The 26,637-nt window shown below is 42.9% G+C and overlaps 2 protein-coding genes across 4 annotated transcripts in view; one reads left to right on the forward strand and one right to left on the reverse strand.

Moving 5' to 3' along the window:
- Positions 1–6,817: 6,817 nt before the first annotated feature.
- On the reverse strand, positions 6,818–10,541 carry LOC128570850 (MAU2 chromatid cohesion factor homolog). The gene is given in 1 exon segment (XM_053570384.1): positions 6,818–10,541. A coding segment is annotated over 1 exon segment (1,836 nt). The 5' UTR covers positions 10,536–10,541; the 3' UTR covers positions 6,818–8,699.
- A 1,456-nt stretch (positions 10,542–11,997) lies between these two features.
- TAF15 (TATA-box binding protein associated factor 15) overlaps positions 11,998–26,637 on the forward strand; it is a 61,783-nt gene continuing 47,143 nt past the window's right edge. The window contains exons 1-5 of one of the 3 annotated variants that reach the window (XM_053567735.1): positions 11,998–12,114; positions 21,046–21,085; positions 24,605–24,656; positions 24,745–24,829; positions 24,913–25,015. In XM_053567735.1, coding sequence (XP_053423710.1) covers positions 12,108–12,114; positions 21,046–21,085; positions 24,605–24,656; positions 24,745–24,829; positions 24,913–25,015 — 287 coding nt within the window. In that variant the 5' untranslated portion in view covers positions 11,998–12,107. Of the gene's footprint in view, positions 12,115–21,045; positions 21,086–24,604; positions 24,657–24,744; positions 24,830–24,912; positions 25,016–26,637 lie in introns of those variants that run through there. The other 2 variants (XM_053567736.1, XM_053567737.1) reach the window with 2 other exon arrangements.

The following is a 26,637-nucleotide window of genomic DNA, read 5'->3' on the forward strand; positions in this document are numbered from 1 at the left end:
AAAAATAATTTGAAACATAAAGTGCTAAACAAAAGTAATGCAGCATTCTAACCCTCAGTAGCATACAATGTTTTTGTGCCATTTAGAAAAAAAGACTCCACTGGGGTGGAGAAATTGGAAAAAATTCTTTGAATAGACATTCTTAGAAATAGGCATTCCTTGGGGGGAGATTAATTGGAAACAGGCCCAGCTTACTTTACAACCAACCAATGAAAAAAGGGCACCCATCCTGGGTGGACCAATTAAAAGCAGGTGCTCCTCTGGACAGCCCAATGAGAAAAAGAATGCCCAAACATTATCCCTGTGTCAGGAATCTCTGCTGGGTCTGTATAGTTGAAGATGGGTGTCTTTGCTGATTTGAAGGTGCTGTTATGCATATTTGTAAGAAGCATCCCTGACTGAGTCATTGCCCTAGAGATCAGGGACTCGAGGACTGGGCCTTGCCCTCAGAGAGCTTCCAGTCTAGCCAGGCAGACTAGAAGAGGTAAGGAAGGAGGGGAGCTTGCTGTGTACACACTTGAGGGGATTGGAGGGGAGTGGGGGGGTGAAGAAAGAAGAGAAAGGCAAAGTAGTTTATTGGAAAGAGGCTCAGTTCATAGTAAGTGCATCTGGAGAGTGATTGGAGAGCGGCTTTGTAGGAGGGATTCTCAAAGTACAACCTAGAGATTACCCGCATTCAAAACAATACTGTGGTGACAAGACCCTATGTTAATCCAATGCCATTATTTCTTCCTCTGGTGGGAGTGGACGTGAGGATGAAAATGAGTAGTTAGAACAAATGATAATGATTAATACTCCAGAAATTAACACGTGCCAAGTATGTGCTATGTCCTTCATGTAAATCATGTCATTGAACCTTTGCAACTCCCTTATGAGAAAGCTACTAGTATAAGTACCCTTATGTGAAAGATGAGAAAACTGAGACAGGGAGAGAGATTATATCACTTGTCCAAGGTTGTGATTCTAGTAATGGAGCCACTAATTCAAACCTGGATGATATAACTGTACATGTTGGGGCCTTAAATATTACTCTTCCTTACCTCAAATAGAATTTCTAAAATGTGAGTGAATCTTGGATTACTTGCATTGAATCACCTGGGGACACCTGTTAAAAATTTGGATTCCTGAATCCTACTCCAGACCTACTGAATCACAGTGGTATCTAAATACCAATGTCCAAAAGGAAGCTAGCTCTAGATTTTCTAAGATTCCTTCTTTCCCTCTGCAGCTTGGCCCAGCAGGTTCCTGACCCAGCTTGGCTGGTAGCCCTCTTCACACCTCCTATTCAAAGAAAGCTGCTTCTCCACATTCTTGGCTCAGATCCACAGTGTCTTCCAGCTCTCCCAGAATTGACAGGACTCTGTGGAACTCATGCCAGGGCCTGGGCATGCTGCCTGCTCAGGGCAGTATCTGGTGGCTGCCCCTCTCTGGCCATTCCTCCTGTTCTGACAGAAGGCACCAGCAGGACCCCTTGAATCAGGTAGGATGTGAACCTGGACAAGGCTACCCTGGGCCTCAGTTTCTCTCTTCGTAGTGTGAGGAACAATCAGCTTTGTCTATGTCTCTTCCTGCTCCTCAGGAAGTATGCAAAACACAATGTAGATTTTATCAGAGAGAATTCTGGGCTCCAGAGAAAGGCACTCATAAGAAGACCAACCTCAAAAACCATAATGGTAGGAATAATAAAAGAACTCATGAGGACATGAAATTAGCTTGAAAGAGCTGGAGAGGAGGCTTTCTCCAGAGTTGTGAGGACTTTAGCTGTGATAATTTGGACCCATTTACTAAAGCCTCTGCATTTTTAGCTCTGATTCAGTTCCAGAAGCCCCGACTTTCTAGTAGGCATCTCTGCTGCTGCAAGAGAAATTTCCTCTCTTTTGTACACGGGGATGTGGTCTTAGCAGTTTGGGTGACATTTGTAAGTATACCTAGCTATCTACTTCCCTGTCCATTTACACGCGCATGTGCTCGTTCAATGGGACTAGAAAAGGCAAGCAATTCAGAGCAAGACAGACCTGGCTTTCAATCTTGACTTTTTCACATTCACTGTGACCTTTGCAAGCCAACTAACCTCTCTGAGTTTCTGCCATTTTAAAATGAGAGGAAATGGGCCAGGTGCGGTGGTTCACGCCTGTAATTCTAGCACTCTGGGAGGCCAAGGCAGGTGGATTGCCTGAGCAATCACCGTGTTTGAGACCAGCCTGAGCAAGAGCAAGACTCCATCTCTAAAAATAGCCGGGTGTTGCGGCAGCTGTAGTCCCAGCTACTCAGGAGGCTGAGGCAAGAAGATCACTTGAACCCAAGAGTTTGAGGCTGCTGTGAGCTATGATATCATAGCACTCTATCAAGGATGACAAAGGGAGATTCTGTCTCAAAATAAAATAAAATAAAATAAAATGGTAGGAAAATAATCCCTGCCTTTTCTACCACCCTATGTGCTATGCTATGTGCTATGGGGAGCAAGCTAGGCAATTAGAAACTATTAAATCCTACAGAGTGCTGGATATTGGGCATACAGACCCTAAAGTGCACCCATGTGTTCTATGCACAGGTTCACACTCAAGCACGCTCACCTCCAGATGACATACACGAGCCTATCCCAGGACAATCTCACGAGCACCTCCTCACCAGACAATGCTCCGAGCCACCCCGTCTATCTCCCCTAACTCATGGCTCAGCAGGACATTAGCTGATTCTGTTTTGTTTTTTACTCACATCAGGACCCAGGGGACTGGCAAGGAGCACAATAAAAGCCTGGCCAATCTGGCGCTGTGCCTCACTTCCCTTCAACATAAAGGCTGTCTAACCACCAAGCATCTGGCCTGAAAGGCTGGGCCAGGACCTGCTCTGCATCTGGTGCTTTGCTTAAAAGACTTGCTAGCAGGAAAGCGTCTGGTTCCTTTCCACCCCAAACAGGAAGCGCCTGCCACTGTCAGGAGACTGGGTAGCCCGGTCATTTACAAGGATATTGCCACTGTAGCTCTGGAGCCTCAGAGTTGTCATGTTGGGAGGCCTGCTGTCTAGGAAGGGATGCCTCCACTGGGATGGGGATGACATGGTGACAATGGCTACACCCCGTCTGTGACACTTGGCACAAAGTAGCTGTCAGTCTTTCAACAACAACATGCACTGAATATTTGCTTTTTGTCCCATGGGGAACACAGGAATGTCTCAGATAAGTCCTGTGAGCTTGAGGTGTTCACAGACAAGACAGATAGACAAGTCATGCTCTTAAAACATTATTTATTCATTCATTGAATATAATTTTTTTTCCTTTTTTTAATAAATGCCTACTGTCAGCTGGGCGCAGTGGCTCATGCCTGTAATCCTAGCACTTTGGGAGGCCAAGGTAGGAGGATCCTTTGAGCTCAGGAGTTTAAGACCAATCTGAGCAACATAATGAGACCCTGTCTCTACTAAAAATAGAAAGCTAGGTGTTGTGGTGGGCGCCTGTAGACCCAGCTACTCAGGAGGCTGAGGCAGGAAGATTGTTTGAGCCCAGGAATTTTAGGTTGCTGTGAATGAGGCTGATGCTACTGCACTCTAGCCTGGGACAACAGAATAAGACTGTCTCAACAATAACAACAAGCCTGCTCTTTCAGGCACTGAACTAGGCACTGGAGGTTCAGAAAGGAATTATGCAACCTAACTAGACACCAAATAAGCAAGGCATGTGAATTATGTGCTCCAACTGTGAGTATCACAGGATTTCAAAAGGAGCAAAAATCACTGTGGTCTGGTTTTACTCTGGTCTGTCCAAGTATGGGCAGCTGCCAGGTTATGGACAAAATAGGTTCTATAGGTTTGCTCTTAAGTTGAATTTGTACATAAGTTGGAACAGGTGCATTTACCTATTATACTTGTAATATCCTCCATTCATAAATGTGAGTCATACATCAGTTGGATGTTGTAACTTGGGGACTGCCTGTATTAATAATAACCTGTCCTTGATTCTGGCCTTGCCCCTTCTTTAAGCAGCAGCCCTATTAATCCTGGTAAAACAGGTCAGATCATGTCAGGCTTCTGCTCTAATGGCTTCCTCTAAGGGCTTCTCTCTCACTCTAAGTAAATTCAGTTTTTTGTTTTTTTGTGTGGGTTTTGGTCGGGCCTGGGTTTGAACCTGCCACCTCTGGCATATGGGACCGGTGCCCTACCACTTTGAGCCACAGGCATCACCCAATTCAGTTTTTACAATGTCCTTACAAGGGGAAGTCAAACAGGGGATGGAGGCAACTCAGAAATTATCAGTAGCAAGACCACTTCACAGGCCATAGATGGAGGGATAAAGACAGCCAGGTTACCTAAGCCAAAAATCCAGGGTCACCAGTGGAAGCTGGAGCTCTGAGACACCACTGAGGCAGGCAAGGAGGAGGAGTAACAACTCTCACTCCTCTCTTTCTCTCTTCTCCCATCTAATTTCCCACCAGATCTCCCATTGGCCAGTTTTAGCTGGAAGCCACTGCCTGAGGGAAATTCTAAAACTGCAAAAAGGCAACCCTGCTCCTCAAGTGAGGACATAAGGAATGGATCAGGGGCCAATAGGCCAAGCCCTTCCCAGATACAGTCTGTTAAGCTAATGTGTAACATGTACTTGCTGTCTTCCCTAAATATACAGATTGAGGCCAGGGTAGAGGATGTAAAGAAAGCAGGATTGTGCAGCACAAAGACTGGCTGAAGAATAAAGCTTCTTGCAGATAATCATTACCCATGGAATCATTTCCAAGCAAAAGCCTGGAAGGGAAGAGAAAATAGGAATCAATCTGTGAGTCAGTCTGTGGTGGGAGAAGGAAGACCCCTTGGAAAGAAGCCCCAGAGCCATGCTGACCTGGGAGCAGTTCTCTGTTGCAAGCTTGGGAGACCAGGGACATTGTGAAAAGACAGTGAGCTCGGTCCAAAGGCCTGTGTGAACTTGCTAAAGAATTTCACCTCCCTGAGCTTCAATGTCCTCATCTACAAAATGTGAATAACAGCAGCATCTATTTCACAAGCCTGTGTAGAAGATTAAGAGATAATGGATATCAAAAACCAAATGTCAGTCCTTTGATTGAATTCCTCAGAATCTATAGTTTTCAATTTAATGTCCAAACTCCTCTAAAAGGCACACAAGGTTCTACAGGATGTGGCTTCTGCCTACTTCTTTCATGCCATTTATTACAGTTTCCCATCCCTGCAACTCCACAGATGAGCCAGACCAAACCACTAGCAATTCTCAGAACTTTGTCCTCCCCCAGGCTTTACAAATACAGTCCTTTCTGCCTGGAGCATGATGTTCTTGGTATAACCTTGCTGGCTAATTCCTGTTCTTTCTTCAAAATTCTGTTTAGGAGGCACCTCCTATAGGAAGTTTTCCTTGATATCCCCATCCTTTATGATGGCAAGGTCTTCTTTTGTGTTTTCAGAGCACCATCTGTATCTTCCAATCCTAGCACATTCAACAGCTGATTGAAATCACATTTTGGCATTGTCCTTGTTACCAGACTGGAGTTCTTGGAGGGCAGAGATCATCCTTTCTATTTCTCCACCTCGAGGACCTTCCAGGGTCTGACTCATATAGCAGATCTTCAGAAATGGCAGTTGAGTGAAGAGTGAATGGGTAAATGGTGGTACAAACTTAAGGATCAATGATGAGCAACACTTCCTGCATTTCCTTCTTTTTTTTTTTTTTTGAGACAGAGACTATGTTACCCTTGGTAGAGTGCCGTGGCATCACAGCTCACAGCAACCTCCAACTCTTGGGCTTAAGCGATTCGCTTGCCTCAGCCTTCCAAGTACCTGGGACCACAGGCACCCGCCACGACACCCTACTATTTTTTGGTTGCAGTTGTTTAGCTGGCCAGGGCCGGGTTTGAACCCGCCACCTTTGGTGGACATGGCTGGCGCCACAACCATTGTGCTACAGGGGCTGAGACCCATATTTCCTTCTTTAAAAAAAATTCTAAAAAAATATTTTAAAAGACCAATCCTCTAGGTTCCTCTAGGGCAGCGGTTCTCAACAGGAACTGTATTAAAGGATTGTGGCATTAGGAAGGTTGAGAACCACTGCTCTAGGGATCTTCTAGGATCCATTTTCTTCCCTTGTAAACTAATTCTCTCCTGCTATTGCAGATGCCCATCTCCTCCTCTGGGTTGCCCTCCTCTCTCTCTCTCTCTATACATACAAGTGAATCTCTATACTTGACCACCTCCCTACATTGACCACCTCCTTAAATTGACCTAATTTTCATAGACCAAACATATACCACATGTCCTGTACATGTCAGTACAGTAGGCCCAGTTCCTTATGTTGACCACCTCTATATGTTGACTAGTTTGTTATGGTCCCTTGGGTGGTCTACTTACAGAGGTTCTACTGTATGCTACACAGTTAAACGGTTCTTAGTCATGAAATAATTTTTATTACTTTAGCTTTGCTTGTTTGAACCTGTCTTGAGGGTTCTGTGACCCTCTCTATCTAGAATTGGGGGTGCAATTACAGCTGGTATAATGAGGAGAGATGACCTCATGCCTTTCTTCTGACCTGAAGGCATTAATTCTGAGCTTACCTCTCCACCCTCATTACAATCTGCTCCTCCTGTTGTTCCCTATCATAGTAAACCATACTGCCACAGGGCCCCTTTTCTAATGGGAAACCCAGAATTCACCCCAGACTCCCCTCTCTTTCTGTAGCCCCTCCCACCCAAATTGATTGCCAGCTCTGTCCAGTCTACCCCTAAGATCATCTGTGGAATCTCTTCACTTATTTCCATCTCCACAGTTACCATGTAAGTCCAGGGTACTATGATCTCTGTCAGTACTATTTCTTTTTTTTTTTTTGAGTACTGAGTTTTTAATTGTAAACTTGAAGATCTCATCCTTAACTTTACATATACATAGATAACAAGGTGGTCAAAAAAAGCACTTCAATATCGAGACAAATGTTAAGTTCTGAGGTTCTTTTTCCAATTGCTCTACATATAAAACGCCCTAGATAAAGCAAAGCAAAGCTTAAATAAATAGGCAGAGACAAACATGATGTACAATGTGATTGAGTTAATATGGGTCTGGAGAGGTTGGACACTGTGGGGTGCAAGCTGACAGGAGTAGATTGTAGAGATACAGGGGTGCCATCTCAGTGGTGGAGGGGAGGACCTGGGGGCTCCTTCGAGGTGGAGCAAGCAGAGGATATGGCTCAGGAGGAAGACCTTATGGGGACAGCTTGTCAATCAGGGCCACACACTCTTCTATTGGCCTCAAGGGTCTGGGGGTGTTGGCTGAGGGGACAGGGTTTCAGGGCAGCATAGGGCAGGGGCTGGCTCTCCCTGGTGACCTAGATGCCAGGCAGTGGCCCAGTGAGAATGGGACCTGTTGGTGGCCTGCTTGTGGCTGAGGCATGCCCAGGCCTCAGAGCCCTGAGCAAGCCTAACATCACTTCAGTGACAGGCACCAACACTCTGAGAAGTAGCCTTTACAGTGCCATGGTAACAAGGCATGAGACAACTTATCTACCTTGCCCAGAGAGATCCCACCACCACCACCCTGCAGTAGGGAGATGTTCCCAGGTGCCAGAAGCTGGAGAAGGTGATGTCTTGATTGCTGATACTAGCTGCCACCATTCCCAACACCACTGTCACCTCTCTTGATTATCCAAGAGCATAAAACCAAGCACTGATCTTTGGGCCCAATAGAGGCTCCCTGGGGCCTGGCTTGGGGAATAGGTTTTAACACTGTCCCTCCAGAGTCCTAGCAGGGGAGGTAAGGAGGTGTGTTCCTCTCTCCTGAGAGGAAGGTAGGAGACAAGGAGCCTGAGCTGCTGCCCACAGACATCCTTTGTACAGGAAGCTGCAGACCTGCTAGGAAAAAGGCCCCTTTGCTCCAGGTCTGAGGGGAGCCTGTGCTCTATATCCAAGTGAGGAGATGATCTTAAATTTGGGCAAGATGCCCTTCTCTTACTGCTGCTTGCCCTCAGCAGCCACACGATGGGGGGAGGTGGCTGGCACAAATAATTGGTCTCAGCTCTATTAACCTCACATCCCCCCAATACTGGTATTTATAATCACACAACCTCCCATGGCAGGATAGTGAATCCAGTCAAGGAGCAGATGTTTAGAAGATGAGTTCATCCATCCCCAAGGGCCCCTGACCAGAGGTTCTGGTACTGGAGAGAAAGGCAAGCTGGGAAAAGTGCTGGGATGTCAGCTTTGTCCCACATGTGGGCCATCACTTCTTTTTTTCTAGATTTGGGCCAGAAACTGGTGTCTTGCCTTTATACTCTGGAAACTGCTTTGAGTAGAGGAAACATGCTGGCCCTTGCCTTGCATCAAGGCCCAGGTAATGGGAGTCAGGGGATGATGGCCCTGAGGTATGGCCCACCTGGCACACAGGATGAGGCCTGTACCCCAGACAAGCGCCCTGGCAGGTGTGACTCAGACGTGGAAGTGGACTGACAGGTGAAGTTCACTTCAAAGGATGGCTCTGGAGAGTCAGCTCCAATGTCCCACCTGTAGGCCTCTGCACCAGGGTCTTGGCACAAGGTGGGAATGGCCAGCTGCACCCTCCAGGGAGGGCAGGAACTGGGCTCACACACTCCCCAGGACTTGGAAGTTCTAGGGACAGGAGGAAAGGAAGCACACTTTTGGGGAAAGCTCAAGGCTCAAGTGCCATCTGGGTAGAAGATGGAGACATGTAAGGCCTTGAGATGCTGGGTAGCCCTTCCGGGATCCTCATAGGAGACTGGCAAGGCTGGTGTTTGGTCCATTCTGAGCTTGAAACTGCACTGGGGGTGGGCCATCTGTCCACGTGATGAGGTTGTGTTCGGGAAGGCTGCAGGCCTCGATGTGGTCTTGGAGCAGCTGCTGCGAGAAGTTCTGATGCATCTGGGCAGCTTCGTGGGCATCCATGGCGTTTCCACAGGCCTTATTCAGGTCTCTCAGCAAGGCCGATGACCACAACTGCACTGACATGTCTGGAATCTTGCTGGCCAGTTGCATGGCAGGCACCACCATGTTATTACTCTCCCTGTGGTTCCCTAGCACATAGATGTGGCCCAGGAGAACGAGGGAGCAGACTGTGAGCCAGTTTAGGTCCTCCGCATTGGACATCTTCAGAGTTTCTCGTAGAAATCGTTTGGCTTCATTGTAGCGTCCCTGGAAGAAAGAGAAGAGTCCTCGAACGTAGAAAGCCGCTGCTCGGAGGCAATGTGAGCTGACAGGGAAACTGTGGTCTGGGTTTATCCTCTCCAACAAACTATACAACTCTTGGTGTCTATTTCCTTCCCGTATATACACACTTGCCAGGTTGGTCACGATGAAGGCCCACAGCTCTTGGTGGTTCGTGAGCCGCAGGGCTGTGGTGAACTGGGCTTCTGCGTTGTCCATGCAGTTGACAGAGACACAATACAGGCCCAGCAGTGTGTGCAGCTGTGCTGCGTGGTTGGAGAAGAGCAGGGGAGACTGCTGGCACAGCTGGCAGACCTGGGAGATCTCTTGTAGTGCTGTGGCCTTGTGCCCTGTGACGAGCCGGCACATGATGATGTGCTCCAGAAGGATCACTTAGAAGGAGGACAGAATGGGGCTGCAGTCAAGCATCTTGAGCTTCTCCAGCTGCATGAGGGCCTTGTCAGTGTACTTCTGTGCCTTCTCCAGGTAGCCAGCCTGCATGGAGTGCATCACGGTTACCAAGTAGACAAGCACACACATGTGCTCCTTGGGCAGCCAATGGAAGAGGTCAGTGGGGTTGCTAGGCAGAATCTCATCATCATGCAGCGTGGAGATGGTCTGGATGCACTGCTGCAGCTGCTTCAGGCACGGCTTCACACTCTTCGCCTGTCCTGCATCCAGATAGTGGGTCACTTGGAGCACTAGGAAGAAGACACGCAGCGACTCCTTCTGGATGGGGTTCCCCTGCCAGTTGTCCACCATCTGTCCACAGAGGGTCAGCAGTGGGTGGACTTCCTGCAGCTTGTGCTCCATCAGCAACAACATCCCCTTGCTGAGGAGGAACAGCGCCCGTGTGTACTCAGATCCCACCACCCGGGCATACTCTGCTCCCACGCCCAGGAGGTCACAGGCTGACACCAGGTCTTTCTCAAGCGTGTGCAGTTGTGCAAGCTGGAAGAGCAGACGGCAGTGCCAGTATGGGGTCTGCTGAGAGATCTGGATTGCTTTCCGCAGCAGTGGCTTTGCTGCATCAACAGAATTCTCTTGACAATATAATTCAGATAACAAACTTGCTGCTTCAAATTTAACATCTTCAAACTGCGGGATTTGCTGTGATATCAACCACGCCTTCTCCAGGTGGCTGCGTGCCTGCTCACTGTTCTTGGTGTGGTGGTAGAGTACAGAGCCCAGCTGCAGGTGCGTGCGGGCCTCGATGCGCTGCGGGGGCTTGAAAGGGAACACGGCCTGCAGGCAGTGTACACACAGGCGGATCTTGGGCGGACTGGAAGTGCGGAAGTGCTCGGCGAAGCCCAGAAGAGCCAGATACCACGACTCGGCCGCCTCGGCCTGCGCTGCCTGGGCCGCAGCCGCTTGGGCCGCTGCAGCTGCCTGAGCCGCCATTTTAGCCTTCACCTGTCAGTACTATTTCATTGACCACCTAATTTGTTTTTCTTTACTTTACTTTTCTTTTTTTTCTTTCTTTCTTTCCTTCTTTCCTTCCTTCCTTGCTTTTTTTTTTTTTTTTTTAAGAGACTGGTCTTGCTCTGTTGCTCAGACTGGAGTGCAGTGATGTGATCACAGCTCACTGCTGGCTCAAGTCATCCTCCTGCCTCAGCCTCCTGAGTAGGTGGGACTACAAGGATCACCATCAAGCTGGGCTCCCTGTTTTTAAGCACCTCTCATTTCCATGCACTCCTCACTCTGTCACCAGAAAATACAAATCTGATCTTACTGTTCTTTAAAATCCTCTGATGAGAGGTTCTCATTGCCCTCAAGATAAAGCACAAACTCTAATGTACTTTCACAAGGCTCCAGCTACTCAGTCCCCTGCTTTTCAGCATCATCTCCTACCACCACTCTCCCACGAGGATCAATATTCCAAACATATTGAATTACTTGTTCTACAACTGGTCTGGAAAGCACTTTTGCCCACTTTTTTCACTCAGTCACCTTCTCATCATCTGGGTTATGTGTCATGTTCTCCCAGAAAATGTCCTTGCTGGCTCTTTGAGCTGTCCCAGGCCCCTTTCCTACTTTAGATCCTAGGCTCCTCGAGGTGTACAGCATGACGATAGTTAAACCCAACAGGCACAGCGTACAGTTACCAGGCTTCATATTTCACGTTGGCGGTTTACTGGCCGTATGACCTAAGGCAAGTGAATTCTATCTTCTCATCTGCAATATGGAGAAAAGAATTCATCAGTCTGTTGTGAGAATTAAGTGAGATGATGTAAGGTGCCTAACAATTAAGAGTTTGCTGTTACTGTAGCGCTGAAAAGTAAAGCTTAGTCTCTCTGCCCCACCAAATTCTCAATGTCAGATGCGAGTGTGTGATTTCATCTTAATGCACGCCTTTGTTCCTGTATCTCCTTGTTTTTCTACTCGGCAAGGTGGTTACAACAAACCCGGAGGCGGTCAGGTACTAAAGCTAGTCACGACTTCGCGCCCCGGAGCTTTCAGACTCCGAACGCCCCCAGGCGGCTCAAGCGCTCTGCAGCTAAAGCACGTCAGCTAGAACATACCATTCGAGATTTTAGGTGAAAAAAGACCGTTTAAAACCAAATAGTCTGTGCTTATAAAGCCCCTCCTCTTTCGCTTCCTAACCTCCAATTTTATCAGACTCAATAAAGTGAGAAATAGTATTTTAAGTAGGAAGGAGCAAGTAGATTCAGCTTCTTCCCCCATCACGACAGTGCCATTGGTACTTTCTCTTCTCAATTCCCTCTCAATAATGGTATCGTTCACGGAGGGGAGAACAAAGAGGGACTCAGGTTCGGAGCAACCAGTGCAGAATCACCCCTCCTGCCTTGGCTCTGTGGTACCGTCCACTGCCAGTTGATTGGCTGCCGAGGCCCCGCAGTCGGCCTCAGTTCGCCGCGCCGCCCTCAATACAGCTCCGGCCGCTGCGCCGCCTGGCTGTCGTATTCCTTGTTCTCGGCGGGCTCTGGGGGCTCCGTGCCGCGGCCGTTAGTCATGTCGGGTAGGTGACTCTATCAGCGAGCAGCGGCAGCGGCGAGAAGGGACTGGCGTGGTTGGGCCGTCTTCCCGCCCACCGGAGGGCCCCGAGAGAGAATCCGGCCCTGAGGGAGGCTTGGGGTGGGGGGGGCGGCCGAGGCCGCCGCTGCCGCCATGTTGGGCTGGTGGCACGCACGCGCCCAACGCTCTTTGGCTGCAAATCACGGCGGGAGCGCTTCGGGCCTCCAGTCTTTTGACCCTGTCCTTGGAACCTGAGGAGACTTGGCGCTCCCAGGAGAGGGTGTGTGTGAGTCGGGGGGCGGAGGCGGTCTACGCCAGCATAGGGGCGGGGGCAGCTGAGATCCGAGCATCAGTCTAAAGGAATCGATGCTTGTGGTTCTCCGCTCCGCCTCAGATCTTCCTGCGAGGCCTCAGGCCAGTCTTCTCGCCGCCTCGTATCTCAGTTTCCCCATCTGTGAAGTGGAGCTGGGACTTCCTGACTCACCTATTCATCAGGTGGGGGCCTTGGCGCTCTGGGAGCCCTTTCAAAGAACGTTGCCTCGTTCAAAGTCGTACTTACCGTCGTTTCCTCAACCGTGACCATGCGGATTCGAATTGGGGGTGTTTGCATATAATTCGGCTTCCTCTTCACTTTCCTGCCATTCGTCTCGCCCCTCCAGTTCCAAAAGAACTTGAAAGACAGCCTTGTCTGTTATTGATAATGTCCTGTAGGTGTATGTGGCGTTTCCCTTAAAACACGCAGACCAAAGCAAAGGCTTCCCCTTCCACGAAGCGATTAAATTGGCAGAGGCTACCGTTGTGTGGAAGAGAAAAAAAGGCATTGGTATGATCAGGACAGGCGGTTCGGATCCTGCTAAGTCAGAATAAAAAGCCTGTAACATGGGTGTTCTCTTAATATAGCAGACCTAGCTGATCACACGAGGTCCTCTTTTGGGCTACATCACAGGCGGAGAAGACCCACGTATCCACTTGCCAAAAAACGGTCATGTGAGTTAGGTGTCACTTTTTTGAGAAAAAAAAATTTCCTGAAGCCATGTGGTTGCAGTGAAACATACGCCTTCTGGCAGTCTTACATTTTTATTAAGGGTAAGCCTGTTGTTGTGGTATTTAAAAACAAAAACCATTTACCCAGTCTTGCAGAAGGATAGATAGAAATGTGTGATCAGGGCGCCAGTCCCATATACCGATGATGGTAGGTTCAAACCCAGCCCCTGCCAAATTGCAACAACAACAAAAAAAATAGCCGGGCGTTGTGGCGGGCGCCTGTAGTCCCAGCTACTTGGGAGGCTGAGGCAAGAGAATCGCCTAAACTCAGGAGTTGGAGGTTGCTGTGAGGTGTGATGTCATGGCACTCTACCAAGGGTGATAAAGTGAGACTCTGTCTCTAAAAAAGAAATGTGTGATCAAAATGAACTAGAGAAGATGACAGATTAGCAAGAAAGATGGGACAGAAGACTGTACACTTTAGGTTAATGTTTATGTTAAGGAGCCAGGATGCTGTTTTGGCTCCTTTTTTTTTTTTCTTAAGGGAACCCATGTAGATGATGTAGGAGGCTATAATGGCACTTCATCTTTCAGTTTCTGCTTAATCCTTGCTCAAACAGAGAATAATTTCTTACTCCAGTGTCAACATTGGTACATTATTTACCAGGTTCATAATTTGGGGTGACAGCTGGTAAAGCTTACAGAAGTATATAGACATATAATCTAAGCATGGATTTTAAAAAATTAAAATTTTACTCCTGGGGAGAAGTTTACCAAGTTTCAGTGGATATAGGGTCTTAATTTTAAGCATATATTGATATAAAACAATGTTTTTTTTTAATAGGACTGGGTAATTTTGGGATGGGGAACCTGTGAACTTGGGGCAAGTCATGGCCTTCTAGATCTTTGAGTGAATGCTTTGACTAAATCCACATTTTATAGAAGAAATCCCTGTGAAGTTTAGATTTGGTCAAGGGGCCACACTTGGGAATCTGGAGGGCCACACGTGCCCTTGAGGCTGCATGTTCCCCACTTCTGTGCTGGTTTACCCATTAATACTGATCTTTAATTACCAACACACCAGATATTTGTCACTTCATAGTTTGAGGTTTGCTTTTTTTTAATACCAAGATAGACTTTTTTCAGGAGGCTGAGGCAAGAGAATCGCCTAAGCCCAAGAGCTGGAGATTGCTGTGAGCTGTGATGCAGCGGCACTCTACCAAGGGCAACAAAGTGAGACTGTCTCTAAAAAAAAGAAATAAGAAAAAAAAAGATTGGCTTTCATGTGTGAAAAGGACTATTTAATAGATACTTGTTTCTAAATTAACCATTAAGGCTAGACTCTTAAGTTTTTAGTGTACTATTTATACATTTTGTAATATGTTTATCAAAAATAATACTTTTGACTTGTTCTTTGAATGTTTACATTAATAAACTTTCAGATTAAACTTTCTCTAACCAATGACATTAATACTTTCAGTTAAGTCCTTTAAACATTCCTTCTACATTTGTAAATTTAATCTATCAAGTTGACTCAACCACTCTGAATGCCTGACAGGGCAGACTTAGACACCTAATAAGATAAAAGTACTTAGGAATCAATAAATTAAAAAATGCAGATATTATAAGTTGGAGTCTGACATTCAGATATGGTTTACAAATGAGAATTACTGGACACCTTTCAAATTAAAATCACAAGCATGGTATTGGTTATACATAGAAAAATTACGAAATCAAGATTCTTCTTGTTGTGGCAGTATTGCAAACAGATTACTTAAAAATACTAAACATAAAGAAAAAGCAAAAATTTAGAAAGAAAGAGCAAACTCCCACTGCCAAAAAATGAGTAGAAACCAGTGCAGTAGGGGGTAGGCATAGAGGTAACTTTGGGGGCTACCCCAGAAAAGAAGGTATAGCTTCATGTAAAGAGTTGGGTTTTATTGCCCTCGTAACCTGGAGATTATTAGAGTCAGGTAATTGGAACTGAAACTTATATAAAATCCTGGACTGACATATCATTCATTGAAGGACTGTATCTTTGGCGAAGGAATGAACTGGAACAAAAACCTTTCTTCTAACATCCTGGATACTGAAAAAAAAAGTTTTCCCTGAGACTTTATAGCCTGAAGCCTGTGCTTCACACAATTTGGATGTTCATTTAGGCTCTAGGAAATCTTATGACAGGTGAACATAAAAATAGTTTCTGCTGGTAATAGCCTTGTTCTGGTAAAAAACAGATGAATAATCTATTCTGGAGGGAATTTACAGTTTAGATCACAAATCTCAGAAAAACGCCTCGCAAAAGATGAGTTCATAGTGAACATTGCAGAACTTTAGGAAATGAGTTAATGACAAATATAATTATAGCCTCTAAAAGATAGTCTAAAAAGTATTATAGGTTTAAAATTATTAAAAACCTAAAAGAAGGAATCCCAATATTAAGATGTTATTTAAAAAAAGCCATGTAAGGCGGCGCCTGTGGCTCTGTGTAGGGCCCCGGCCCCATATGCCGAGGGTGGCGGGTTCAAACCCAGCCCTGGCCAAACTGCAACAAAAAATAGCCGGGCGTTGTGGCGGGCGCCTGTAGTCCCAGCTGCTCGGGAGGCTGAGGCAAGAGAATCATGTAAGCCCAAGAGTTAGAGGTTGCTGTGAGCCATGTGACGCCACGGCACTCTACCCGAGGGCAATATAATGAGACTCTCTCTCTACAAAAAAAAAAAATAAATAATAAAAAAAAAAAGCCATGTAGATTTGAAAAAGAACCAAATATAACTTCTAGAATTGGGAAAAGTGGTTAAGTTGAACAGCAGACCTAACTGAAGAAATATAGATGTGGAAGGTGGGTGTGATCTTACAGAATTCATTTAAGAAATAAAGAATTGAAAGTTTAAGAAACATGGGAAATAGACCAGCACAGTGCCTCATGCTTACAATCTTAGCACTCTGGGAGGCCCAGGTGGCAGGATTGTTTGAGGCCAGGAGTTCAAGAGCCTGAGCAAGAATAAGACCTCATCTTTACAAAAAGTAGAAAAGTTAGCCAGATGTTGTGACATGTGCCTGTAGTCCCAGCTACTCAGGAGGCTGAGGCAAGACAGTCTGAGCCCAGAAGTTAGAGGGTTCAGCGAGCTATGACAGTACTATACTCTATCCTGGGCAGCCCCCTGACTCAAAATAGAAGAAAGAAGCATGGAAAATAGATTGGGAATTCCTGTCATACATCTAATACAAATTTGAGGAAAAGTGGAGAAAAAAATTAGTGATTAAGAGAGTTGAAACCGGGCCTGGTGGCTTACTTCCTTAATCCCAGCACTTTGGGAGGCTGAGTCAGGAGAATCATTTGAAGCCAGGAATTTGAGACCAACCTGGGCAACATAGAGAAACCTTGTCTTTACAAAAATAAAAAGAAGATAATTGAGAATTTTCCAAAATAGATACACATTTTTGAATCAAGAAGCACTAGTCTTAAACACAAGACATAAATAAATTCATATCTAGATACATTGATACAAAACTGCAATCTATAAAATACCAATAACAAAACCTACCAGAGAAAATAGGGGAGCATTGGTAAGATTAATAACATTTCTTAATAGTTTTAAGAAGCTGGAAAATAATGAAATGATCCTTAAGAATATAGAGGGAGAGTAACCATTGACTTTGAATTTCCCCTCCAATAAACTATCATGTAGCTATGTATCTCAGAAAAACTAAGAATACCACTGTCATTTGCTGAAAGAACCTGTAAAGGAAGCTAAATCTAGTAGGGAGGAGTGGGATGTAAAAAATATACAGGAAGGAAACATGGTAAATAAAAAGCAGATATAAGCTATAGAACATTAAAGATTAAAATGATTAAATGTAGAGATTAAAAAATGAGTAAAATAATGGGTGAAGGCGATCGGCATGAGGCCATTAAGGTTCTTAAAGTATTCACTGGAAGATAATTTTGAACTTTGTAGGGCTGGGCGCGGTGGCTCCCGCTTGTGATCCTAGCACTCTGGGAGGCTGAGGTAGGCAGATCTCCGGAACTCACGAGTTTGAGACCAGCCTGAGCTAGAAAAAGACCCCTGCCTCTAAAAATAGCTGGGCATTGTAGCAGGTGCCTGTAATCCCAGCTACTTAGGAGGCTGAGGCAAGAGAATCACATGAGCCCAGGAGTCTGAGGTTGCCGTGAGCTATGATGCCACGGCACCCTACTGGGGGCGACATGGTAAGACTCTGCCTCAAAAAAAAGAAAAAAATTGAACTTTGTCTGGAATGCATGTGAAAAATTGAAAAAAAAATGTGCATGGTAACATTACAAGAAATTGAATGCAATTTCTAAAGCAGTAGGAGGAAAAAAGGAAGTAAAGAAAATCTTTTTTTTTTTTGTAGAGACAAGAGTCTCACTGTACCGCCCTCGGGTAGAGTGCCGTGGCGTCACACGGCTCACAGCAACCTCTAACTCTTGGGCTTACGTGATTCTCTTGCCTCAGCCTCCCGAGCAGCTGGGACTACAGGCGCCTGCCACAACACCTGGCTATTTTTTTGTTGCAGTTTGGCCAGGGCTGGGTTTGAACCTGCCACCCTCAGCATATGGGGCCGGCGCCCTACTCACTGAGCCACAGGCGCCGCCTAAGAAAATCTTAATAGCAGGAAAGGAAAAGAGGAAAAGAAAAACCATAGTAAATAGAAAATTCTAATAGAAAAGAGTAGAAATAAATAACCTAATAATAAAAGTAGTAAAACACTAATTAAAAAAAAAAGATTTTCACATTGGGAAAAAGTGATCCAGCATGCTGTTGAGAAATGATGTACTCAAAACACATAAAAAATACTGAAAGGGGGCTGGGTGTAGTGGATTATACCTGTCTGTAATCTTAGCATTCTGGGAAGCTAAGGTAGAAGAATCCTTTGAGCTCAGTAGTTTGAGACCAACCTGAGCAAGAACAAGACTCCATCTCTACTAAAAATAGAAAAATTAGCTGGGTGTTTTGGCAGGTGCCTGTAGCTCCACCTGCTTGGGAGGCTGAGACAAGAGGATCACTTGAACCCAGGATTTTGAGGTTGCTGTGAGCTAGAGTGAAGCCACGGCACTTTAGCTTTGGTAACATAGAGAAAATAAAAAATCCAACCATACCTTTGTTTAGTAGGTCAGGCAAAACAGTGGGAATAGGACCAAACGTTAATAGAATATAAGTGATGCAACTAATGAGTTTGATAATATTACGACCTGGAGAATTGGCTCAAAATTTAGAAAAACTTTTTTTTTTTTTTTTTTTTTTTTGAGACAGGGTTTTGTTCTGTTACGTAGGCTAGAGTGCCATGACCTCAACCTAGCCCACAACAACCTCAAACTCCTGGGCTCAAGCAGTCTAAACTAGCTAAAGTAGCTGGGACTATAAGTGCCACCACTATGTGCAGCTAGAAAATGTATGATTATTTTCAAACACATAAGGGACATGTGCTGAAGGGAAAAGACCAAATAGCAAATCCTAACAAATACCAAAAATACAAGAAAACACCTTAATGTAATATTAGAAAAAACAAGAATCAACACCCTATGTATTTGGAAACTTAAAAGCACTTCAGAATAATTCTTGGATCCAGACACACAAGGCTCAAGTGTCAAGTAATCATATTGAACAGTTTGAAGTGCCTTAAATAACTTTGAAAAGTTTGAAATGCCTTAAATAACTATAAACTGATGAATATAAAATTTGCACTTTTATCACTCAGGTGTTTCTATGAGTGTCCAATAGTTTTTCTTCTTTCCCACAAATGGGAAGACTAAGAGTTGCCTTGGTCAAGTTGAGGGGAGGGGTAGAGGGAGGGAGATGGTGTGTTCCCACCTAATGGGCACAAGTAAGAGTATATGACACACCTTGTGGGTGAGGGACACAACTACAACAGGGACCTCTTCTGACAAAAGCAAACATTGTGTAACCTAATCGTTTGCATCTTCATATTGACCTGAAATTAAAAAAAAAGGGGGGGGGGTTTGCCTTGGGCCACACATTAAATACACAAACACTAGTAAAAAAGAAGAGATTTGTGCACACTTTTTGTGATACCTGACACCAGAGATGAGAAAAACAGTCCTCAAATAACCAGCATGAGGCCCATGACTGCAGGTCACACGCCCCTGTAACTTATACCATGTTTTGGATAGAATTCTGTCTGCAGCTTTGTGTGTCTCCAGGTATCTTAGTATCTTGATAAGTTTTGCTTCTAATACTTTTTCCCTCATAACCCTTTTCAATTTCTGGTTGGGAAAGTGTAATTTCCTTTGCCATTTCACAGATACATCTAATCTCTTTATGGTCTAATTAGATTGTGTATTCTTTCCCTATTTTTCTTTTGTTAGCTATTAATGCAATATGAGCTTTTTTATTATCGTGGGTCTTTGCAGTGATGGTATGGTATTTTCATTTTAGTTTCAGGTAGCCTTATAACCTCCACATTCATACAAGAAGTGGTTTCATTTAATATTCTTGCAAATAAGTTTTAAAAATTTTGTTCAGTCTGATGGCAGAAAGGTGTCAAATTTGATGTTGCCCACCTATACAACCAGTGGCAATATTTTTGTATTGTAGTTTTGTTTTTTTTTTTCAAGACACAGTCTCACTATGTCATCCTTTGTAGAGTGCTGTGGCATCACAGCTCACAGCCATCTCAAACTCCTGGGCCTAAGCGATTCTCTTGCCTCAGCCTCACAAGTAGCTGGGACTACAGGCGCCCACCACAATGCCCAGCTATTTTTTTGTTGTAGTTGTCATTGTTGTTTGGTAGGACTGGGCCAGGTTCAAACCCGCCAACTCTGGTATGTGTGGCTGGCGCCCTAGACGCTACAGGCACTGAGCCAGTATTGTAGCTTTATATAAATTGAATGAAAAATAAAGTTACTGATTTATTTGATTTTTGATTGGTTTTAGATTTTGTTTTTGTTTCATATTAGATGAGGTAGGGCCTATTGGTTAGCAGTTTGAGAGATAAGAGCCAAATTTTCAATTGCAAAGTGTTTCACATAAAATTACTTTTTAACACAAACTTAGGTCATTCATTTGATTCTGAGTAGAAGACTAGAGGATGGATAAAGCCTCTTCAATTTTTTTTATGATGGACATTTGGAAGTATTGAGAAAACCTCATAGTTCAAATTCTTTTTTATTTATTTATTTTTTTGATAGATGTTACTCAATTCATGCTTTCCTTGGTAGTTTTTATTGCCAAAATGTAGAGTATAAACAGATAACTATTGACTTATTACACTAGTTGGCTTAGTCCTTGAAAGCTTGGTAAAATCAGACTTACACAACTAACTGACCTTTTGGCAAGTCTTTGGAAATTGTTCTGTTGTTGTGGACAAGCCACAGTAGTCCAATACAGAGGAATGGTGTATACAGAGGGTGCAAAAACAGTATACACATTTTAAGAAAGCAAAAAACTGTATTGTAATACTCAATATATACCTATAACAAAAGATGCATATAAGTAAGAAATCAAACATGACTTACAAATTTAATACAAAATTTTCCTTTCTTAAAATGCATTTTAATTTTTTTGGCACTTCTGAATATATTGGGGTGGTGAAGATACACAAGTAAATACAATCTCATGGATGTCAAGAGTGTATGTCTTTCCCCTCTTTGGACCTGATTAGTTTTAACAGCTTTTTGTATATAAAGATAGTATAACTTGAATGTTTAAGGGATTGTCATTTGTTCACTTGCTTCTTATGACCATTAGCACACATTTGTAGAATAGTTGTTTTCAAATAACATAGTTATTATAAAAAGAAAGTACTATTTGTATAGATTTCTCCTTGCACAGTATTAAACTTGTAGTTTTTCTTTCTGTAATTCATTTTTGATATTTTCTTAGCACATTTATTCTGTTTGACCTCAAATCAGCCTTTGAAAAAATTATGCTTAATTTTCAATAAGATTTAAACTTGTTTTTGTGTGTTCTAGATTCTGGAAGTTACGGTCAGTCTGGGGATGAGCAGCAAAGGTAAAGTATATGTACATTTTATTATTACAAAAGGATAGAACTGAGGGAAAAAAGGTGAATTTATCCAAGCTTCTTTTTTGAGACTTATCTTGTCTTAAGGATAGATATTAGCGCGGGACACACCTATGGAGCATATTGCAAGGGTACAAATCAAATCTGTCAAGTGTAGAACATAAATGTCTTAACACAATAATCAAGTAAATGAAGTGAAAGCTATGTTGATTGGTTTGGTGTAAGCATGTCAGATTGTATAAAGAAATCAACACATTGTACCCCACATATGCATATATGTATTCATGATCTATGTGTATATGACTTAATTAAAAAAAAAGATATTAGCTTGTTGCGGGGGGTTGACTTACATATATAGGTATTCTTAAACATTTATTCCTTTTCTTTTTTCTTGTGTTTATTTTATTTTATATTTTTAAGAGATAGGGTCTCCCTCTGTTGCCTGGCAGGCTAGAGTAGAGTGGTATGATCAGTATCGCACTATAGCCTCAAACTCCTGGGCTCAAGCAGTTCTCCCTCCTCTGCCTCCCAGCAGCTGGAACTGTAAGCATGTGCCACCACACCTGTTTTTTTTTTTTTTTTTTTGCAGTTTTTGGCCAGGGCTGGGTTTGAACCCACCACCTCCGGCATATGGGGCCAGCACCCTACTCCTTTGAGCCACAGGCGGTGCCCTCCTGTTTGGTTTTTAAATTTTTTATAGAGATGAGGTCTCAATATGCTGCTCAGGCTGGTCTTGACCCCTGGCCTCAAGTGATTCTCCCGCTTTAGCCTCCCAAAGTGTTAGGATTATAGATGTGAGTCTCTGCACTTGGCTTTTATTAAAAGTGATTTTTTTTTTAAAGAGGGGTTTTGCTATGTTGCCCAGGCTCTTTTTTTTCTAAAGAAGGGTTTTGCTATGTTGCTCACAATAGCTCAGCCTTCCAATAGCTGGTACTACAGGCATATGCTGTTGTCCTGGACTTACTCATTTTCTTAAACATCTGTTTGCATCAGTAAATATTGATGCCTTGTAGAAATTAAAACAAATCTCCTAGATATTTTAAAATTTATGTTTTCTTTAAGAAATTTCCTAGAAGAAATAATTACTAAGGGTATTTAAGCAGTTAAATTCCATAACAGTTTCTTAGAAAAATCTTTGCATTTTTTGATGGTATAATACATAGCAGATTTTTTGAAAGCATCATAATAGAAATGTTTAGCACTTTTTAGAGTTCTTATCATGTTCACAATGAAAAGACAGTTCTGGCTGGACATGGTAGCTTGTACCTGTAATCTTAGCATTCTGGGAGGCTGAGGTGGGAGGATCCCTTGAGCTCAGGAGTTCAAGACCAGCCTAAGTAAGAGCAAGACCTCATCTCTACTAAAAATAGAAAATTTAGCCAGACGCCTTGTAGTCCTAGCTACTTGGGAGGCTAAGGCTGGATGATTGCTTGAACCCAGGAGTTTGAGTTTGCTGTGAGCTAGGCTGATGCCAAGGCACTCTAGCCTGGGCAACAGAGTGAGACTTTGTTTCTAAATAAATAAATAAATAAATGTTATGTGAATGTATATATGTTGTAGGCCTCTCTTGCTTATCATAAATGCAACCTTTAACTTAGACTGTAAATTTTTATTGTTTGGTTTTTGGGGACAGAGTCTCACTTTGTCACCTTCAGTAGAGTACTGTGGCATCATAGCTTATAGCAACCTCAGACTCTTGGGCTCAAGCAATCCTCTTACCTCAGCCTCCCAAGCAGCCTGGACTATAGGTGCCTACCACAATTCTCAGCTGTTTTTTAGAAATGGGGTTTCCTTCTTGCTCATGCTGGTCTTGAACTCCTGAGCTCAAGCAATCTACCCGCCTTGGCCTCCCAGAGTGCTAGGGTTACAGGTGCAAACCACTGCACTCGGCCTAGACCGTAAATGTTTTGCAGGTCAGTGTGTGAGATATTCAGAATAGCATCTCAGATATCTTCTGTCATCAAATTTTAAGCTTTCTGAAAACAAAACTGATTTGACTCTTAATTCTGATAAGATAGTGCTTACCTTCTAATACATATTTAGCAAATGCTTATCCAGTGAAATATATTTTCAAAAGTTAAGGAATTCTGTTAGCCCTTGATAGCTCTAAAATAATAAAAAAGATTTTTGCAGATGTTTTATTTCCTTTGGATATAGAAATTTATAGGCAGCGCCTGTAGCTCAGTGGGTAGGGTGCTGGCCACATACACTGAGGCTGGCAGGTTTGAACCTGGCCCAGGCCAGCTAAAAACAACAATGACAACTGCAACAACAACAACAAAAATGGGTGGAAAAAAAAAAATAGGTGGGCATTGTGGCAGGTGCCTATAGTCCCAGCTACTTGGGAGGCTGAGGCAAGAGAATCACTTAAGCCCAAGAGTTTGAGGTTGCTGTGAGCTGTGACGCCATGGCACTCTACCCAGGGTAACAGCTTCAGACTCTGTCTCAAAAAAAAAAAGAAAAAGAAAGAAATTTATAGTATATATTCAGAAAGTTTGTTTCTGAATTGTTAGTTTGTATACTATAAAATTAAAGAAAATTTTAATCCTACGAAGATACATTTATTCATTATCAGTCAGCAAATATTTATTGAACTACATGTCAGACTTCACTGTGACACTTGGGATATGATAAAATTTCGTTCTATGATAGTACTCTGGAGGTATACCTACCTTTAATTATAAATATATTTAAATTAGACTTATCACTCTGTGCCTTTCTAGGAAGTTAAAGCCATTTAACTAAAGCAAATGGTAGGAAGAAATTAACTCTTCCAAATATAGCTAACTTGTTTAAAGTGCTAAACTTAAGAAGTCATTGTTTTTCTTCTTTGTGTATTTATTGTGGGTCTTGCCATGTTGTTTTTGTTCCCCCACCCACAGACATAATTCTCTCAGCATTTTCTAGCTACAGTGAAGTTTTGTTGATTTGTGGGGGATTGTCAAAGCAAAACTTTGAGTATTTGTTAGACATTCAATAGGCCTGGGAGTGACTTTGTCTTTAGTAGTCTTTTATCATCATCTTACAACTTAGACCCTTTTTTTGGCCGGGGCTGGGTTTGAACCCACCACCCTCGGCATATGGGGCTGGCGCCCTACTCCTTGAGCCACAGGCGCCACCCTAGACCCTTTATTTTTTGAAATAGATTCTCAGTCTGTTGCCCTGGGTAGAGTGCTATGGTATCATAGCTCACAGCAACCTCCAAATCAGGCTCAAGCTATTGTCTCAGTTTTTTTTTTCTATTTTTAGTAGAGACGGGGTTTTGCTTTCGCTCAGGCTGGTCTTGAACTTATGAGCTCAAGCAATCTTGAGCACCCAGAGTGCTAGGATAACAGGTGTGAGCCACTGTGTCCGGAGCCAACTTAGACTCTTAAGAGACAAGAAGTTGACAGTTTCTCAGAAAAGGGTCTTGTATTTGAGTTGAAAGTTGAAAATCAAGGCAGTGTTCTTCATTAAGCTTTTAAATTTTAGCACATTTCTTTCAAGTATTACTTTTTTCTTTTACAGTTATTCTTCCTATGGAAATCAAGGCAACCAAGGATATGGACAAGCACCACAAGTAGGTTGAAATATAAATTGTGTTTTTTATAAGTAGTTATTTTTATCTTAAGTAGGTGATGAAACTTGAGTATTTACCTAAATTTCAGAGATATTCTGGTTATGGGCAAACGACTGATTCCTCATATGGACAGAACTACAGCGGTTACTCCAATTATGGACAAAGCCAGTCAGGTTGGACTAGTTTGTTAAATTTGCTGTTTTAGAAATTGAAAAATTAGAGCTTTCACTAAATGGTATACCCATCCAATCTTTAGGTTATTCACAGTCCTACGGTGGTTATGAGAATCAAAAGCAGAGCTCATATGGCCAGCAATCATATAATAACCAGGGACAACAAAACATGGAGTCATCAGGAGGGTAAGGAAACAGTAAAGTACTGAGATGGTTATGGGCAGTGGAAATGACACTGGATATTGAACAGATTTCACCAACAAAATCTTAGCTTCAAACATTTTGTTTTTTAGAAAAGTTTTAATGAAGTGTAGATTTCACAGTTTTGTATCATGGAGAGTGAAAATAGATAGCATTGTCATTTGGTTCTTCTTTTGATGTGTCATTTATGAAATCAATGCTTAGCTGTAAATTAAAGTACATTATTTAAATGTTAGAGAAATTTGAATCTCTATACCTGAGATTAAATAAAAACCTGCCTGTAGATTGAGACTTCTGAATATTTACCTTTTCATTTCCATTTTACTTTTGAGTCATGTGAATATATTACCTTTACAGGGCAGAAATACTGATTTTTATCATAAAAAGTGCCAAAACTTATCCACATATGTCAGATATCCCAAAATTTGTTTTATTTGTTAATACAGGTAGGTGAATATTTACCAACAAGTTTAAAAGGAGGTTTTTGTTTTTGTTTTTGTTTTTTTAAGACAAGATTTTGCTCAGTTAACACAGAGTGAAGTTCAGTGGTGTAATCAGAACTCACTGTAGCCTCGAACTCCTGGGCTCAAGCAATCCTCCCACTTCAGCCTCCTGAGGAGCTAGGGCTATAGGAATATGCCTCACATCTGCCTAATTTTTTTATTTTTAATTTTTAAATTTTTTTGCGGAGATGTAGTCTTGCTCCATAGCCCAGGCTAATCTTTGGCCTCCCAAAGTGCTAGGATTACAGGTGTGAGCCACCATGCCTAGCCTAAGTTGATAGTTTTTATAAAGTTTTTTTTACTTTTCAGATTTTAAGAACCTGTACCTACTTTTGTTTTTTTAAAACAGTCTTGCTATGTTGTCCAGGCTGGCTTTCTCACCTCAGCCTCCTGGGATTATAGGCATATGTCACTATGCTTCATTTATACTTAATTTTTAATAGCAGGAACTCTTTTTTTATGTTTTATTTATTTGAGATATAGTCTTGCTTTGACACCTAGGTTAAAGTACAGTGGTGATGTCATAGCTCATAACAACCTCCGACTCCTGGGCTCAAGCGATTATTCTGCCATAGCCTCTGAGGTAGCTGGGGCTAAAGTGCATGCTGCTATGCTTAGCTAAATTTTCTATTTTTTGGTAGAGATGGGGTCTCATTTTGGCTCAGGATAGTGTCGAACTTCTGCCCTGAAGCAATCTTCCCATCTCAGCCTAGCCTTTTTTTTATTGTGCTTTACATTTGTGAAATACCTTTTTATTCTCTGATGTATTCTCAGACATCACTATGAGATAGTGTCAGTTATTATCCCCATTTTATAGAGATAAAGAAGTTAAGATTATCTAGTTTTTAGGTTACACAGTTAAAAAATAAGGCAAAAATTAAGGTCTCTTGTTTTCTGTCTGCAGTGAAGATAATTAATTCTAAGTTAAATTTAATTAAATAAAAAATTTGAGAAATGATTTTTGAAGTTAGATTATCAGTCCTGCAGATATGAGTGCTGCTTTAAAAAGTAGATAGTGGTGATTGCAAGAGGGACTTTACCTAACAAATGCAATCAGTGTAACCTGGCTTACTGTACCCTCAATGAATCCCCAACAATTAAAAA

This window comes from Nycticebus coucang, chromosome 18, assembly GCF_027406575.1.
Source record: "Nycticebus coucang isolate mNycCou1 chromosome 18, mNycCou1.pri, whole genome shotgun sequence".
Lineage (NCBI taxonomy): Eukaryota > Metazoa > Chordata > Mammalia > Primates > Lorisidae > Nycticebus > Nycticebus coucang.